The following is a 17,649-nucleotide window of genomic DNA, read 5'->3' as shown; positions in this document are numbered from 1 at the left end:
GACGTCTTGAAGACTGTACCAAGAGGTCATCCTGGGTCGCCTTTTCTTGCAAACTCTTTGCAAGATCCTTTACCATAGCCTGGGGGAAGAGATGGTCCGAAAGAGGCGCAAAGAGCAATTCCGCTTTCTGAGCGGGAGATACCGACTTAGCGGTAAAATTGCAAAGCAGTGCTCTTTCTTCAGGAAAGCAGTTCCAAAATGAGAAACTAGCTCCTCCGAACCATCCTGACGGCCTTGTCCATACATGACAACACGCTGGACAGCTCCCCCAGACTGAGAGAATCAGGACTTCTAGACTGAAGGTCTAAAACTCCCAGACACTAGTCTAGGAAATTAAAAACATTTAGGGTACGAAGCAGTCCCTTCAAGTGGTGGTCAGTCTCCACAGGAGTCCAGGACACCTTAGCAGACGATAATGAGAGACCTCCTCTGAGCGTCCACTAAACTGGAGAAGTCACCCAGAGCGGACGAAGGAACCTTTACTCCCACGTCCTCCTTGGTCTCATACCAAATTCCTCCTTTCCCGGCGAGTCTAGAGGGTGGATGGGCGAAAGTGGTCTTGCCCTGATCCTTCCTTCTAGACATAAAGTCTTGAAGCTTCTTAAACGCCCTCTTGGTCGACAGCGATGTCTTCATCTCGACGAATTCAGGGGTCTTAACGGTCTTGGAAGACGAAAGTTGAGAGGGAGGAGACCTAGGGGCTGCCGGCTGGAACTTCTCCCCGAAGGCTGAACGTAACAGCCTAACAAGAACCTTGTAGTCCGAGACAGCTGAAGCTACCGGCTGTTCTTCTTCGACGGAACTCCCTGGACTACTAAGTTCCCCTTCCTCCCTAAGAGGAACTGGAGAACGCCCATCAGGAGAGGGAGTACGTCCAGCAGTCTCAATCCTGAACAATGACTTCCGTTGGTTGGAAGTACCCGCTACAGGTACGGAATCGCCCTTACGTCGATCCTTAGAGGGACGGACATCTTGTGAAGAGGAGCGTCCTTAGAAGCAACGGGAACTGTCTTAACAGACACGTCCCTACGAGAGGAAGCGCGAGCTTCCTGACGAGAGGCGCCAAAAGCGTCCTGCTTAGCCAAGCAAGCGTCCTGCTGAGCGTCCTCAAAAGCGTCCTGCCTCGCTCGAAAAGCGTCCTGCTTCGAACGGCGAGCGTCCTGCGGAGCGTCCTCAAAGGCGTCCCGTCGATAACTCAAAGCGTCCTGCTTCGAACGCCGAGAGTCCTGCCGAGCGTCCTCAAAAGCGTCTTGTAGAGAGCGCAAAGCGTCCTGCTTAGAACGCCGAGCGTCCTCAACAGCTCCCTGCCGAGAGCGCAAAGCGTCCTGCTTCGAACGCCGAGCGTCCTGGCGAGCGTCCTCTCCTGAGAGAGCGAAAGATCTACTCGGAGAACGAGAACGGTGACGATCCGGAGGAGGAGAGAGAGACGAGCGAGACGAGAGAGAATGAGGCTGCTTCGTCCTCTTGACGGGCAGCCGAACGTCCTTCCTACGCTTAGGCTCGACTGCTGCTGGGCGAGTCCTCTGAGCCATCAGCGACGTAATCTGGTCCTGAAGGGACACTAGGATATCCTTCGTAGGTGACGAAGGAGCATAAGAAGGGGCAGGACTGAGCCTGCGAGAAGGCGAGGGGCGAGGGGACGCCTCCTTCCTTCTAGCAGGTACAGCTATCTGCCTCTCAGTGAACAACGCCTGTGCGTGGAAACCAACGTCCTCGTCGTAAGAAAGCCTTCCTCTCTTCTGAGGAGGAAAGGCGTCATAAGCGTCCTCTGACGAAAGAAGAGGAGACATAGGACGTGAAGCGTCCTCAAAGCGAAAGGTCCTTTTCAAACGGACGCGAGTCTCTCCGAGCGCTCCACCCCTTGCGCGGGGAGGACGCTTTCGGAGGACGAAAAGCAATCTTTTCAGGACACGCGCTCGTGCGCGCTCCTTGGCAGCCTGGGATTTAGCAACAAGGCCTGCCGAAGGGACGCCAGATCGGTGGGGAGCCCCCGTACCTCTTGCGGCTTTCGACATACCCACTCCCTGAGTCCTGGGAGTCCGATAGAGGTCTAGTCTAGAGGCATTATGGGGCCGATCTGACGCCCCTCCCACAACACTAGGGGCACTAACACAAACTTTCACAGGGCCGGTTTCTAGGGCCAAAACTTTAGATTCGAGAGCACGAATAGACTCCAGAATCAGAGAAAGGGTGTTACCTTCTCCAGACACAGCATGGGGCCCGAAGGCAACAAACAGGATTAGGTTGAGCAAAATCTACTGGTGTTAGAGGAGGAGAAATGTTACTATCCTTACCTTTAGTAGAACTGCCCTTGGAGGAAGACCTCCTGACTCTATCGCGCTCCAATTTACGTCGATAGGTCTCATACATCTTCCATTTATCATCATCCAAATCCTTACATTCATTGCACCGCTCATCAACCAAGCAAACATGCCCCCTGCAATCCATACAAACTGTGTGAGGATCAACTGAAGGTTTAAGAAGCCTCACCTTACATTCACTCCTCACACACACTCTGAAACTTCCAGTACTTGATCCCGACATCATGTACACAGAAAAGCAATCCAAAATCAAAAACCAATCCACTATTACGCGTGCCAATCCAACAATCCAGAAGTCGATACCAAAAGTCAATCCAGATAATATTAAGCGAGATAATCAAAAATCCTAGACGGAGGTACTGTAAACAGTTGTTTGCAGCACCGGCGACAGAAAAAATATGAATAGAAAATGGGAATGGTTTCCTGATATCCGCCTCCCAGCGGCGGGGCGGGAATGGGTACTACCACCTGGCCGCCCACTACGTGTGCCGCGAGTTTTGAAATTCTGTCGGACGTCAGAAATACAGCTATATATATATCTGACAGGTAAGTTTCATGAACAAAATAAACATCAAAATACACTAATTAGTGATTATTTTCGTCGGAAAATTCTGCGAATGGGCGAGTCCGTCCGCGAATAATTTCTAGATAGATTCCAAAGAAAAATCCGTGAATGTGTGAGTCCGCGAATCCGGAGAACGCGAATACGGGGGGAACACTGTAATATCAAACACCGTATATACATATTTATTTAAAACAAAAAAATACACCAAAAGGATCCCACCGGGAAAAATGATCAACAACCAGTCAGTCAGAGCTCAGAAACACACGTCTTCATCGGAGGACGGCCGAAAGCAAAGTGGAGTGTTTACATCCAGGCAGGCTAGCCTGCCACACGGTAGTTACTGCCTAACCACCTTGTTCAAGATTCAACGGCCGTGATTCCAGCTACGCCGTAAGTAATTCCTTATATAAAGGACCGAGGGTTTGTATATCGTATAGGAACAATTACACTTTTGCACACCTTACCATCCCAATTTTCCAACAATTTAATGATGGAAAATCTCTAAGTGAAATATATTAGATAATACTGAAATTATAAATCATATGATAAACAATTATCAGGCAACACAAATTATTGTAGCAATATGCAAGAATGTAATGGCCACTTACTTTCTCAGCATTTCCTGCACTGCTGACTTCAGTTTACTAAAGGTGATGACCTCCTGTCTATTATGGAGAAGGGATACAACTGTGTCAACTGCACGAAAAACTTCCTTCACAAACCGATATTTATAGGGTAATACAAGCTCCTCTGATGGTTTTTCAATAAGGTACTGGAAGCGTTCATGAGCAGGTGCTTTCAATGGTGTTTTTACTGGAGTTTTTATTGGTGTCTTTCTTGGACTAGAAAGAAAAAATATTTTTAGATAAGAGTATAACCTTTTCATCAAAGCACTCTACCCTGATAGTTGTGCAGCACATTGTTGTTATAAAAAAATACCCATTACGTAACTACATTTTTCAACAATCAATTACCATTCAACAGTTTCAATGGCACAAGCTTTATTAAAAAAATATATGAATGACAGATTTAAGGCTATACTACACTTGAAATTTCTATGAACATACAATACTATCACCTGAATGTATTATTAAAATAGTTTAACTAGGCCACTGAGCTGACTACCATCATAGAGCTGGCTCCTTTGAATGTAAGCTCACAAAAATCTGATTCCTTGATAGGCAGTGTACATCATAGAAAATCCAAGAGGTTTTTTCAGTTAATTTACTGATTACATGGTATGCGTCCATAAGCAATCATTTCTTCGTCTGTCTGCATACTACATTGTGTATTGTTGTTTTATTCATAATTTTGATAAAGTTAACCCTCAACAGTGTGATAAATACCACTATTAATTTATACATACAATACACTACATACTCATACAAGGTTTCCATGGTGTAAGGATTTCATAACCACGGAAAATTAATAATACTTTTGTAGTCTTTAAAAAGCTCAAACACACTGTATTGGTAATCTGTGGTGAGAGAGAGAATGCCACTGTGACAGGACCAATTTAAGGGCTTTAAATCTAATTAAATTGTCAAGTACTCTAACCTGTAGAAGCTTAAATAGTAATATTTCATGTATGTTTCTTTAAATAGAAAATAACACCCAATACATAAAGTTTTAACTGAATACTAATATGGATAATATACGCTCAAGTCAAAAGTCAGTCAGGGATCATGAGACCAGAAGGAAGTCAACTGTTTTACCATCGCTACTGTAGATATATTGTTTGTATTTATTAAACTTTAGCTTTTCTCATATTTTTCTGTGCTGTGGAGTGGAAGTCTACAATTACAGTAATATTATTTATACCTGACCACTGATGTGTCAATTTGCCTTGACACATCAGCCTTCTCTTCTTGACTTAGCCCCAAGTAGGGGTTGTTCTTTTTTATGAACCTTTTCCATTGTCACTTTACAACCACTATGTGGTTTACTACCTCATTGCTTGGCCTAATTTGCCCAAAACACATATCTTGAAAAGTTAACTTTTTTTTTATATTACCAATAAAAAATGTAATCCTCACAGTTGAGCATATTCTGTCAAGTTTAAATTCCACCAGTACATTTGGATGAGTTAGCCTAAATTAAAAAAGAATTATACTTATATATCATATACATACTGTAAATAAAGTGTGATAGTAACAATTTCAATGTGAGAGGAGAGAGAGAGAGAGAGAGAGAGAGAGAGAGAGAGAGAGAGAGAGAGAGAGAGAGAGAGAAGGGTGTTAAGGTTCTCTTATCAGAATGCTGGGTACTAACGTTACATTTTCCCAAACAGTGCAAGAATTACTGTATACTACACAAAAAACTGGAATGTGATCCTTTGAAGTAACTTAAAAATTATAATACTGTAATATTTAACCTGTCCGAGAAGAGCCTTTATTATATATAAAGGATAAACTAATCCTTTATTATATATAAAGGATAAACTAATCCTTTATAATAATAATAATAATTAACCCTTTAACACCAATTGGACGTATTAAACGTCTATTAAAATTGTCTGTCGTATGCCGATTGGATGTATGGTACGTCGACGAAAAAAAGTTTTTAAAAAAATTCGCGGAAAAATAGTTATAAGCCTACTAGGCAAAAACTTTTGAATCACGCGCCTTGGGGGATGCTGGGAGCTCACAGATCAAGGCGTTGTTTTGTTTACAATCGTTACCCAGCCGCGCAAGCGCAAATTTCTTTCTTCTCGCACTAAAAAGCATCAGCGACACATCTCAGAAATTATTTCGTCACTTTGACATAATTTTTGCACCATTTTATATTAGCCGTTACATGGAGTATTATATATGAAAATGTGCGCAATTTTATGTAGAATACAACAAAAAAACAACTCATGGTTGTAGAAAATTTTCTCAGTTTGAAATATTTTCATATAAATAACGATAAGTGCCAAAATTTCAACCTTCGGTCAACTTTGACTACCGAAATGGTCGAAAAACGCAATTGTAAGCTAAAACTATTATATTTTAGTAATATTCAATCATTTACCTTAATTTTGCAACTAATTGAAGTCTCTAGCACAATATTTCGATTTATGTTTGAATTTATGAAAAAACTTTTTCCTTACGTCCGCGCGGTAACTCTTCCGAAAAAAATCATACATGCGATTGTGGTAATGTTTGCACCATTTTAAATTAGCCGTTACATAAAGTTTTATATATGAAAATGTGCGCAATTTCATGCACAATACAACTAAAAACAACCCATGGTTGTAGCTTTTATCAATTTTGAAATATTTTCATATAAAAAAATGATACGTGACAAATTTTCAACCTTTGGTCAACTTTGACTCTACCGAAATGGTCTAAAAACGCAATTGTAAGCTAAAACGCTTATATTCTAGTAATATTCAAGCATTTACCTTCATTTTGCAACAAATTGGAAGTCTCTAGCACAATATTTCGATTTATGGTGAATTTATGAAACAAATAACATTTTCTTTACGTCCGCGCGGTAACTCTTCCGAAAAAATCATACGTGCGATTGTGGTAATGTTTGCACCATTTTAAATTAGCCGTTACATAAAGTTTTATATATAGAAAATGTGCGCAATTTTATGTAGAATACATTAAAAAATAATTGAAAGGTTGTAGCTTTTTCTCATTTTTGAAATATTTGCATATAAATCACGAAAATAGAAAAAAAAAAAAAAACCACGTTCGGTCAACTTGACTCTACCAAAAATGGTCGAAAAAACGCAATTGTAAGTTAAAACTCTTACAGTTTAGTAATATTCAGTCATTTATCTTCATCTTGAAACAAATTCGAAGTTTCTAGCACAATATGTTATTGTTATGATACAATAAAGTTTGTTCATACTTACCTGGCAGATATATATATAGCTGTATTCTCCGACGTCCGACAGAATTTCAAAACTCCCGGCACACGCAGTGGGCTGGCCAGGTGGTTAGTACCCATTCCGCCGCTGGGAGGCGGATATCAGGAATCATTCCCATTTTCTATTCAGATTTTTCATACCACTGTTCCCCTGAGGGGAGGTGGGTGGGTACTTCCTTTAATTATATATATCTGCCAGGTAAGTATGAACAAACTTTATTGTATCATAACAATAACATTTTTTCATGAAACTTACCTGTCAGATATATATATAGCTGAATCCCACCATTGGAGGTGGGAAGGGACAGAATAGAAGGATTTAGGAAACACCTCAAGTGCAGATGATTGACATCTTGATTCCTTACCTGTTAGCATAGCTGACTTCTTGATTACTGTCACCGAAGTCTCTTTTGCTTTACTAGAGTTGCCAACAAGGTAGTGACCTGTGTAGTTGGTCGCTCTAGATGATCTGTCAACGGGGGCGTGACCACAATGTGACTAGACCATATTGACCATACTGTGAGGGCAACGAAGCTAAAAACCACCACCTGACCTAACCTATCGAAGTTAGTCCCATAACTTCTAGGCTAAAGAAAGGGAAGGCGCCTCAAGCAACCAACCCTTCAACCATAAACCAATACCAAAATTAAAAAGCACACCTCCCCTTTTCTATAGGGTAGTATTTGTGCTGCTCCCTGCCCCCAACACCATTTCTGCGGATATGTATGGTCCAAGCGACTCGCAGTTCTCATATGCCGTCTTCACAATCCCGCAGGTAATGTAAGCAAACACAGAGTTGCTTCGCCAAAAAAGTAGCGCTAATGATATCATTAAGTGCCATATTCTTTCGAAATGCCATTGAAGTCGCAACAGCTCTTACTTCATGGGCGGGTTTTATTTTCAAAAGCTTCATATCACCATTCCGAGCAGGACGCATGGGGCCTCCCTTGATGGTGCTTCGTAAAAAGAATGCCAGTGCATTCTTCGACATAGGAAAGTCGGGTCTCTTAACAGAACACCATAAGTTCTCAGAAGGACCACGACATCTTTGGTCTTTTGCATGTAAAATTTGAGAGCCCTGACAGGCACAGGACTCTCTCTGGCTCTTGTCCGACTGAACTCTGTTAACCCCTTGATTTCAAAGGTTTTTGGCCAGGGGGTTAGATGGGTTTCTCATTCTTCGCTAAGAAATTAGGATCCAAGGAGCACACTGCACTGTGTCCTCTGAACCCACATCTTTACTAATTGCCTGAATTTCACTAACTCTCTTTGCCGTGGCAAGAGCAGTTAGAAAAATCGCCTTTCTAGTAGTGTCTCTCAATGAGGCAGCATGCATAGGTTCAAAGGGAGCCGACATCAAGAATCTTAGAACTACATCAAGGTCCATGATGGAACCTTTGGTTGTAGTACTTTGGTTGTCTCAAACGATCTCAAAAGATCGTGAAGATCTTTATCATTTGTCAGATCTAATCCTCTGTGGCGGAAGACAGCTGACAGCATACTCTTGTATCCTTTTATTGTGGGCACTGCTAGTTTGTCCACATTCTCAAATGCAGGAGAAACTCAGCGATTTGGTTCACAGAGGTCGTGGGAGGAGGAAATACCTTTCTTCCTACACCATCTCCTGAAGACAGTCCACTTCGACTGATAAACTGCTCGAGAGGAAGCTCTTCTCGGCATTGGCAATAGCCTCTGCCACTGATCTTGAAAAACCTCTCGCTCTGGCCAACTTCTGATAGTCTGAACGCAGTCAGACTCAGAGCGGAGAGGTTCCGTGGTACCTTCTCGAAGTGGGGCTGTTTGAGAAGATCGACTCTCTCTGGCAGGGTTCTCGGGAAGTCTACCAGAAGAGACATGACCTCCGTGAACCAATCGCTTGAGGGCCAAAAGGGGGCGATCAGAGTCATTCTCGCTCCTGGCGACGCCGCAAACTTCCTTGTTACCTCTCCTAAGAGTTTGAAACGGGGGAAAGGCGTACACATCCATCCCCGTCCAGTCCCATAGGATGGCATCTACCGCTATTGCTTCCGGGTCGAGAACTGAGAGCAATAAATCGGAAGCCTCTTCGTTTTCGAGGTTGCGAAGAGGTCGACTAGCGGCCGTCCCCATCAACTTCCATAGCTCTTGACAAACTTCTAGATGTAGGGTCCATTTCTGTGGGAAGATCTGATGTCGACGGCTTAAAAGATCCGCTCGAACATTTGAATTCCTGAAATGAACCTTGTCAGGATCACTATGTTTCGAGCTTCGCCCATAGAAGGATGTCTCTCGCTATCACGAACAGTGATCGAGAGTGTCCCCCCCTCCCCCCGCTTTTTTATGTAAGCGAGAGCCGTAGTGTTGTCCGAGTTGATCTGGACAACTCGGACCACCAATCGTTCTTCGAAGAAACTGAAGAGCCAACCGAATAGCCTCCAACTCTTTTAAGTTTATGTGCCAGGACCTCTGTTCCCTCTCCAGAGGCCTGACACTTCCTCCTTTCCTAGTGTTGCTCCCCAGCCCACCATGGAGGCGTCTGAGAACAACACTAGGTCGGGGCTCAAAAGCTTGAGGGACATCCCTTCCGAGAGTTTGGTCGGATCTTGCCACCACTTCAGATGATCCTTGACCGTTTTTGAGATAATCAAAGTCGAGTCTAGATTCTTGTCTTTCCAGTTTTCTGCCATAAAAGACTGGAGTGGCCTGAGGTGCAACCTCCCCAGGGAAACAAACTTCTCCAGCGAAGAAATGGTTCCCAGCAGACTCATCCATTCCTTCGCCGAGCATGTTTCTTTCCCTAAGAAGGCTAACACTTTCTCTAAGCATCTCTGCTGACGATCCTGATTGATGGAAAAGCTGAAAAGCCGCTGAATCCATCTGAATCCCCAGATACACGATGGACTGCGTGGGGATCAGATGGGACTTCTCGTAATTTACTATAAGGCCCAGGGCCTTCTCAGCTGTAATGTCGTCTGAAGGTCCTCAGGCACCTTGACTTTCGAAGGCGACTTGATTAGCCAGTCGTCCAGGTAGAGCGAGATCTTATTTTCGATAGGTGAAAGCCATTTCGCCACATTCCGCATGAGGAAAGTAAAAAACCATCGGCGCCGTACTCAGACGAAGCACAGAGCCCTGAACTGGAAGACCTGCCCTTTTAAGACGAACCTCAGGAACTTCCTTGATTGGGGATGGATCGGGACGTGGAAATAAGCGTCTTGAAGGTCAATGACACCATCCAATCCCCTGGTCTCAAGGCCCCTAGCACAGACTGAGAAGTTTCCATCCTGAATTTTTCTTTCTTTACAAAAATGTTCAGTCTGCTGACGTCTAGGACAGGTCTCCATCCCCCAGACTGCTTCGGAACCAGGAATAACTGTTGTAGAAGCCTGGGGAATCCAGCATCGAACTTCCTCTACGGCCTTCTTTTCCAACATTTGATCTAGAAGGTCGAGTAAGATCTGTTGCTTCTCTGACTGGTATGCGGGCGACAGGTCTATCGGCTTCGTGCTCAAAGGAGGCGCAGAGAGGAAAGGGATCTTGTATCCTCTCTCGATCACATCTAGGGTCCAGGTGTCCGCCCCTATCGTCCTCCATGCCTGAGCAAATAAGGTGAGTCTCGCACCTACAGGTGCCTGAAGGGCAGAAACGTCAATTTTTTCCCTTCTTGGTAGAAGAGATCTTACCTCTGAAGGACCCCCTTCCTCTCGAGGAACCTCTAGAGGAAGGTGCTCCACGAAAGGGCTTAAAATTTCTTCTTGGGTGCTGGAGCTGTTGAAGTAGAAGCCTGAGGAGTAGGTCGGTCTGAAGATTGAGTCAAGAGGTCCCTTGTTGCTTTTTCTTGCAAGTTTACCGACAGATCCTTAATCATGGACTGCGGAAATAGGTGCGTAGAGAAGGGGGCGAATAATAACTCCGCTTTCTGAGCGGGAGAAACTGCTTTCGCCGTAAAGCTACAATAGAGAGCTCTCTTTTTTAGCAGACCTGTAGCAAAATGAGATGCTAACTCATCAGAGCCATCCCTTACTGCTCTATCCATACAAAGCTAATACACTGAAAGCTCTTCCAGCGAAATCGAGTCTTGACTCCTCGATTGTACATCCAGAGCCCCGAGGCACCAATCTAAAAAGTTAAACACCTCTAGCGTCTTTATATAACCCCTTGAGGTGATGATCCGTCTCCGTCATTGTCCAGGAAAACCTTAGCCGATGACAAATAAGACCTCCTTGGAGCGTCCACCAAATTGGCGAAAATCTCCTTTGAGAAGAAGACGGTGCTTTCAATCCTGCTTCTTCTCCTGTTTCGTACCAGATCCCAGCTCTCCCTTTCAGTCTAGATGGAGGAAGTGCAAACGAAGTCTTCCCTTTAACCTTCCTTGAATCCATCCAATCCTGGACTCTCTTAAACGCTCTCTTCGCAGAGAGCGAAGTGGCCATCTTAACGAAGCCAGGGGCCTTCCTGGCCTTCGATGAGAGCAAGGAATTGGCACTTGAAAATTATCTGGGAATAATTTCTTAAGTAAATCCGTCAACGTCTTATAGTCTGACGACGCTGACGCATTTGGTTCGTCATCATCAGTAGGGCAGCGATCACTAGACGAATCCTTCTCTCGGTCATCAGCGCCTTTCAAAGATCGAGATGACTTCGACACTTAACCTGAGAAACATCCTGACGTTTCGGACTCAACTGTTGATCGTCTGGAAAGCGTCCCGATATGCAAGGCGCCGTGCGTTCTGAGAAGCGTCCTGCAGAGCTCCTGATGTGAAGGACGCCGTGCGTCCTGAAGAGCGTCTTGCTGAGCGTCATGATGTGTAGGACGCCGTGCGTCCTGAACAGCGTCAGCTTGAGCGTCTTGCTGAGCGTCATGATGTGTAGGACGCCGTGCGTCCTGAACAGCGTCAGTTGGAGCGTCTTGGCGAGCGATCCGCGCGTCTTGAAAAGCGTCTTCTCGAGTCTGGTAAGCGCTTCGTTGCTTAAGACGCCGAGCGTGATCATTAACATGCAAAGCTTGACGTTCCGATATTGATCCTTGAGCGTTCTCGGCCTTTTGACAAAGACGCTGGCCGCTTGTGCGACAACTCACGTCTCTGTCAAATTCGTCTCTCCTAGACGCCCTTTCATGAGGAACGTAATCACGTTCTCTAATGCGTCGGCTACTAGGAGGAGACTCAAAGGCCCGAAAAACGCGGAGTAGGAGCCGGGGACTGCCTAGTTCTCTTAACAGGCAGCCACCTATCCTTCCTTCTATGGACTAGTTTCTGCCTCCTTTCTCTCAACAAAGGAGGCTAACTGTCTCTGCATTTCCCAAAGCATTTTCCTTGAAGGGTAAAGTTCTCGATCAGGAGAAGGACTCATCCTGTGCGAGGAAGATGGGCGAGGGGATGCCCTTTCCTTCAACTCATGAACAAGCTTAGAGCGACTTGGACGTTCGAAAGAGTCCTCCCCTGATGAAGTCTTGTTCCTTTTCTGTGGCGGAAAAGCTTCAAAATCTTCAGGTGACGAATCTACGTAATGATCAGAAGGACGTGAGGCGTCCTCTCTCTGAAACCTCTCTTAAAGAGGGCGACAAGGGCGACGGCCGCTTGTGCGACAACTTGCGCCCCTGCCGCTCTCCCCCTGAGAGGTCTTCCGAGCGTCCCAACCTCGGCGAGGAGAGGAAGTCTCGGAAGAAGAGAAGCACTCTTTAAGTATTCGTGCCCGTGCACGAACACCGGCAGCCTGAGATTCGTCCTCAGTTTCTGCCGAAGGGACGTCAGACCGGTCATTAGATCCCGTAACCCTCCTTCGGCTTTCGGCTTGCCCTCTCCCTAAGGCCTGGGAGTCCGGCAGGGGCCTAGGCCTAGAGGCATTATGGGACCCGATCTGACACCCCTTCCACTACACTAGATGCACTAACACTTTTATCACAATTCACATTTGACTGTAGAGCAATTACTTTAGATTCCAAGGCGCGAATCGACTCCATGATCGTAAATAATACGCTTCCTTCTGCAGACACTTCCTGATTGTTCGGAGGCAATACAACAGGATCCGGTTGAATTACATCTACAGGAGGATTTAATGGAGATACAATTCTACCTTGACTTCTACTCACAGAAGCACTCCTAGAGGAAGACCTCCTGATTCTATCACGCTCAAGCTTTTTCACGTAAGAATCATATGCCTTCCATTCAATTTCAGTCAATTGCTCACACTCGATGCATCTATCATTCAAACATACATACATGACCACGACATTTCGAGCACACTGAATGAGGGTCTACCAAAGCTTTCGGCAACCTCACCTTACATTCATGCACCTTACACACCCTGAAGCTAGCAGAGCTAGATCCAGACATCGTAATCAAAGAAAAGTCAAAGCCAAATCCAAATCAAATCCACTATCACGTATGCCAAGCCAACAAGCCAAATCAAAACCAAAAGTCAATCAGAATACTCAAGTTAGCACAAGAAGTTTCAAAATCCTAGGCGGAGGTCTGTAAACAGTTGTTTACCGACGGCGACAGAAAAATCTGAATAGAAAATGGGAATGATTCCTGATATCCGCCTCCAGCGGCGGGAAGGGGGAGGGTACTAACCACCTGGCCGCCCACTGCGTGTGCCGGGAGTTTTGAAATTCTGTCGGACGTCGGAGAATACAGCTATATATATATCTGACAGGTAAGTTTCATGAACAAAATTTAGATTTATGGCGAATTTAAAAAAAAAAAAAACTTTCCTTCCCTCCGCGCGCGGATTCTCCGCCACAAATCTCCGAAATGCGTACATCCTATTCTCGGAATATTTGCTCCGTTTCATATTAGGCATTTCATAGAGTTTTATATATGAAAATGTGCGCAATTTCATGTAGAATAAAACGAAAAATATTTGAAGGTTGTAGCTTTTCTTATTTCCGAAATAATTGCTTATAAAAAAATATATATAAAATAAATTCGACATTCGGTCAAATTTAACTAGTCAGATATGGTCGAAAACTGCATTTGTAAGCTAATATTCTTACAGTATAGTAATATTCAATCATTTGTCTTCATTTTGAAAGAAGTTGGAAGTCTCTAGGACAATATTTAGATTTATGGTGAATTTTTGAAACATGATATTGTTAAGATACAATAAAGTTTGTTCATACTTACCTGGCAGATATATATATTTTTAGTACCCACCCACCTCCCCTCAGAAAATGGGAATGGTTCCTGATACCCGCCTCCCAGCGGCGGGAATGTGTACTAACCACCCTAACTCCCACTACGTGTGTCGTAAGTTTTAGAAATTCTGTCGGACTTCAGAGAATACAGCTATATATATATATCTGCCAGGTAAGTATGAACAAACTTTATTGTATCTTAACAATATCATTTTGTTCATGAAACTTACCTGTCAGATATATATATAGCTGAATCCCACCTTTGGCGGTGGGAGAGACAGAAAAAGGATTTTAGGAAACATATAAATGTAGATGATTGACATCTTGGTTCCTTACCTGTTAGCATAGCTGACTTCGTGATTACTGTCACCCAAGCCTGCTTCTGCTTCACTAGAGTTACCAACAAGGTAGTGACCTGTGTAGTTGGTGCGCTCTAGATGATCTGTCAACGGGGACGGGACCACAATGTGACTAGACCATGACCATACTTCTGAGGGCAACGAGGCAAAACCACCACCTAAGTTAGCCTAACAACAAACTCCCATATACCAAAGGCTAAAGGAAGGGACGACCGTACTCGGCAGCCGACCCTACAACCATAAACATACAAATATTAAAAAGTCACCTACCCTTTTCTATGGGAAAGGATGAGTGCTACCTCCTGCCCCCAAAATAGTGTCTGCGGCGACGTATGGCCCAAGAGAGTAACAGTTTTCATAGGTCGTTCTCACCTCCCGTAGGTAGTGCGAGGCGAACACTGAGTTACTCCTCCAAAAAGTAGCACTTAAAATGTCTTTAAGAGCCATGTTTTTCTGAAAGGCTATTGAGGTCGAAATAGCCCTTACTTCGTGCGCATTAACTTTTAGTATCTTAAAGTCGCTGTCTTTGCAAGAAGAGTGCGCCTCTTTTAATGGTGTTTCTTAAAAGAATGCCAGTGCATTCTTGGACATGGGCATGTTTGGTCTCTTGACCGAACACCATAAGTCTCCGCAGAACCTCGGCAATCCTTCGTTCTACGAATATACTCTCTAAGAGCCCTAACAGGACACAGGACTCTTTCTGGCTCTTGACCAATGATCTCTGCCATACCCTTGATCTCGAACGTTCTAGGCCACGGATTGGAAGGGTTTTCGTTTTTGGCCAGAAACGACATACCCAAAGAGCAGACCGCATTATGCCCTTTGAAGCCGACGTGTTTGCTGATAGCCTGTATTTCGCTAACTCTCTTCGCCGTCGCCAGAGCAGTTAGGAATACAGTTTTCTTCGTCAAATCTCGTAGAGACGAAGAGGAAAGAGGTTCAAAGCGATTTGACATTAAATATTTGAGGACCACATCCAGGTTCCACGAAGGTAACTTCGGTAGCGGTACCTTGGTCGTCTCGAAAGATCTCAATAGGTCATGGAGATCCTTGTTATTAGCGAGGTCAGACCTCTATGGCGAAAAAACTACAGATAGGACGCTTCTGTAGCCTTTAATAGTTGACACTGCCAACTTCAGATCTTGTTTAAGATAAAGCAAGAAGTCGGCGATCTGGCTCACAGAGGTAGTGGTCGAGGAAACTCCTTTTCTCTTACACCAATTTCTAAAGGCTGCCCACTTCGATTGGTAAACCGCGATTGATGATGGTCTCCTCGCGGTGGCGATAGCTTTAGCCACTGATTTCGAAAAACCTCTCGCTCTGGCCAACTTTTGGATAGTCTGAACGCAGTCAGACTCAGAGCGGAGAGGTTTTTTGTGGTACCTCTCGAAGTGGGGCTGTTTGAGTAGATCTCTCCTTACGGAAGAGATCTTGGATAATCCACTAGGTAGAACATCAACCTCTGTGAACCAGATCGCTGCGGGCCAAAAGGGGGCGATTAAAGTCAACCTCGTCCCCTCCGATGCTGCGAATTTTCTCATCACCTCCCCAGGATCTTGAAGGGGGGAACAAAAAGCGTAGAGATCCAGGCCCGTCCAATCCCATAGAAGGGCGTCTACTGCTACTGCTCCCGGATCGAGAACCGGGAGCAATACAGAGGAAGTCTCGCCGTCCTTGACGTTGCAAAGATGTCCACTAAGGGGCATCCCCCAAAGACCCCACAGCTCATGGCATACGTCTTGATTGAGAGTCCACTCTGTCGGCAATAACTGTCCTTGTCGACTGAGGAGATCTGCCCGGACGTTCTCGACTCCGGCAATGAACCTTGTCAATATTGTGACTTCTCTCTCCTTTGCCCAAAGTAGGATCTCTGTCGCTAGAGCGAACAGGGAGCGAGAGTGTGTTCCTCCTTGTTTCTTCAAGTATGCCAGGGTGGGCTGGTGTTGTCCGAGTTGACTTGAAACTACACGACGGGAGACTTTGTTCTAGAAGAACTGGAGCGCTAATTGAACCGCTCGCCAGCTCTTTGAAGTTGATATGCCAGGTTACCTGTTCCCCTCTCCAGGTACCTGACACTTCCTCCCCCCCTAGAGTTGCTCCCCACCCCGTGGATGACGCGTCGGAGAACAACACTAGGTCGGGGTTCTGAAGCTTGAGGGATATGCCCTCTGACAGCTTCCACGGATCGAGCCACCATCTTAGATGGTTCTTCACCTCTTCCGAGATGCTTAACTTCATGTCGAAGTTGTCCTTTTCTGTCCAGCTGTCCGACAGAAAGAACTGAAGAGGTCGGAGGTGTAGCCTCCCCAGGGAAACAAACTTCTCCAGCGAGGAAATGGTCCCCAGCAGACTCATCCATTCCCTCACCGAGCATGAATCCTTCCCTAGAAAGGCCGACACGATGGACTGTGTTGGGGTCAGATGTGACTTTTCGAAGTTCACCAGAAGTCCCAGGGACGCAGCTAAAGACAGAGTCGTTTGCAAGTCCTTCAGGCACCGGGTCTGCGAGGAGGCTCGTATGAGCCAGTCGTCCAGATAGAGCGAGATTCTGATGTTGGAAAGATGGAGCCACCTCGCCACGTTCTTCATTAAGATGGTGAAGATAAAAGGGGCGCCTACTCAGTCCGAAACAAAGAGCCCTGAATTGAAAGACCTTCCCTTTCAGTACGAACCGAAGGTACTTCATCGATTGGGGATGTATCGGGACGTGAAAGTAGGCGTCCTGGAGGTCGAGTGATACCATCCAATCTCCGGGTCTTAAGGCCCCCAGAACTGACTGAGGTGTCTCCATCTTGAACCTCTGCTTTTCTATATAGAGGTTTAGACGACTTACATCCAAGACGGGCCGCCACCCTCCCGATTGTTTCGGTACAAGAAACAATCTGTTGTAAAATCCTGGCGTTGCCAGGTCTAAAACCTGTTCCACTGCTCGTTTCTCGAGCATCTGCTCGAGCAGGTCGAAAAGTATCTTTCGCTTTGTTTGAGGATACGATGGGGACAAGTCCCTGGGAGTGGAAGTCAACGGGGGCGGCTTTATGAAAGGGATCTTGTAACCCTTCTCTATGACGTCGAGACCAGGTGTCTGCCTCTCTTACTCTCCAGGCTTCTGCAAACAACTGCAGCCTGGCTCCTACCGGTGACTGAAGGCACGATCTCTCACTTCTTGCCCCTAGACTTGGAAGGGCTCTACCTCTAGGAAGGCTTCTTCCTCGAGGAGACGATCTAGCGGAAGTCCCTCCACGAAAAAAGGGCTTCTGCTTTCTAAACGGTTGGGCTCCTGACGACGTTGAAGGGCCAGCCGGACGTCTCGAAGACTGAGCCAACAGGTCTTGTGTGGTTTCTCTTGCAGACTAACTGCCAGATCCTTCACCATAGCTTGGGGGAAGAGATGACTCGAGAAGGGAGCATACAAAAGTTCTGTCCTCT

At 45.3% G+C, this 17,649-nt stretch overlaps 1 protein-coding gene across 1 annotated transcript in view; it reads right to left on the bottom strand.

Moving 5' to 3' along the window:
• LOC135215824 (DNA replication factor Cdt1-like) overlaps positions 1 to 17,649 on the bottom strand; it is a 71,836-nt gene that overhangs the window by 37,603 nt on the left and 16,584 nt on the right. The window contains exon 2 of the mRNA XM_064250776.1: positions 3,495 to 3,728. Within this exon, the coding sequence (XP_064106846.1) occupies positions 3,495 to 3,728 (234 nt within the window). The remainder of the gene's footprint in view (positions 1 to 3,494; positions 3,729 to 17,649) is intronic.

The sequence above is a fragment of the Macrobrachium nipponense genome, chromosome 5, assembly GCF_015104395.2.
Source record: "Macrobrachium nipponense isolate FS-2020 chromosome 5, ASM1510439v2, whole genome shotgun sequence".
In the NCBI taxonomy this organism is placed as follows: Eukaryota; Metazoa; Arthropoda; class Malacostraca; order Decapoda; family Palaemonidae; genus Macrobrachium; species Macrobrachium nipponense.
Note: the sequence above shows the minus strand (reverse complement) of the source record. Positions and strands in the feature narration are given on the sequence as shown.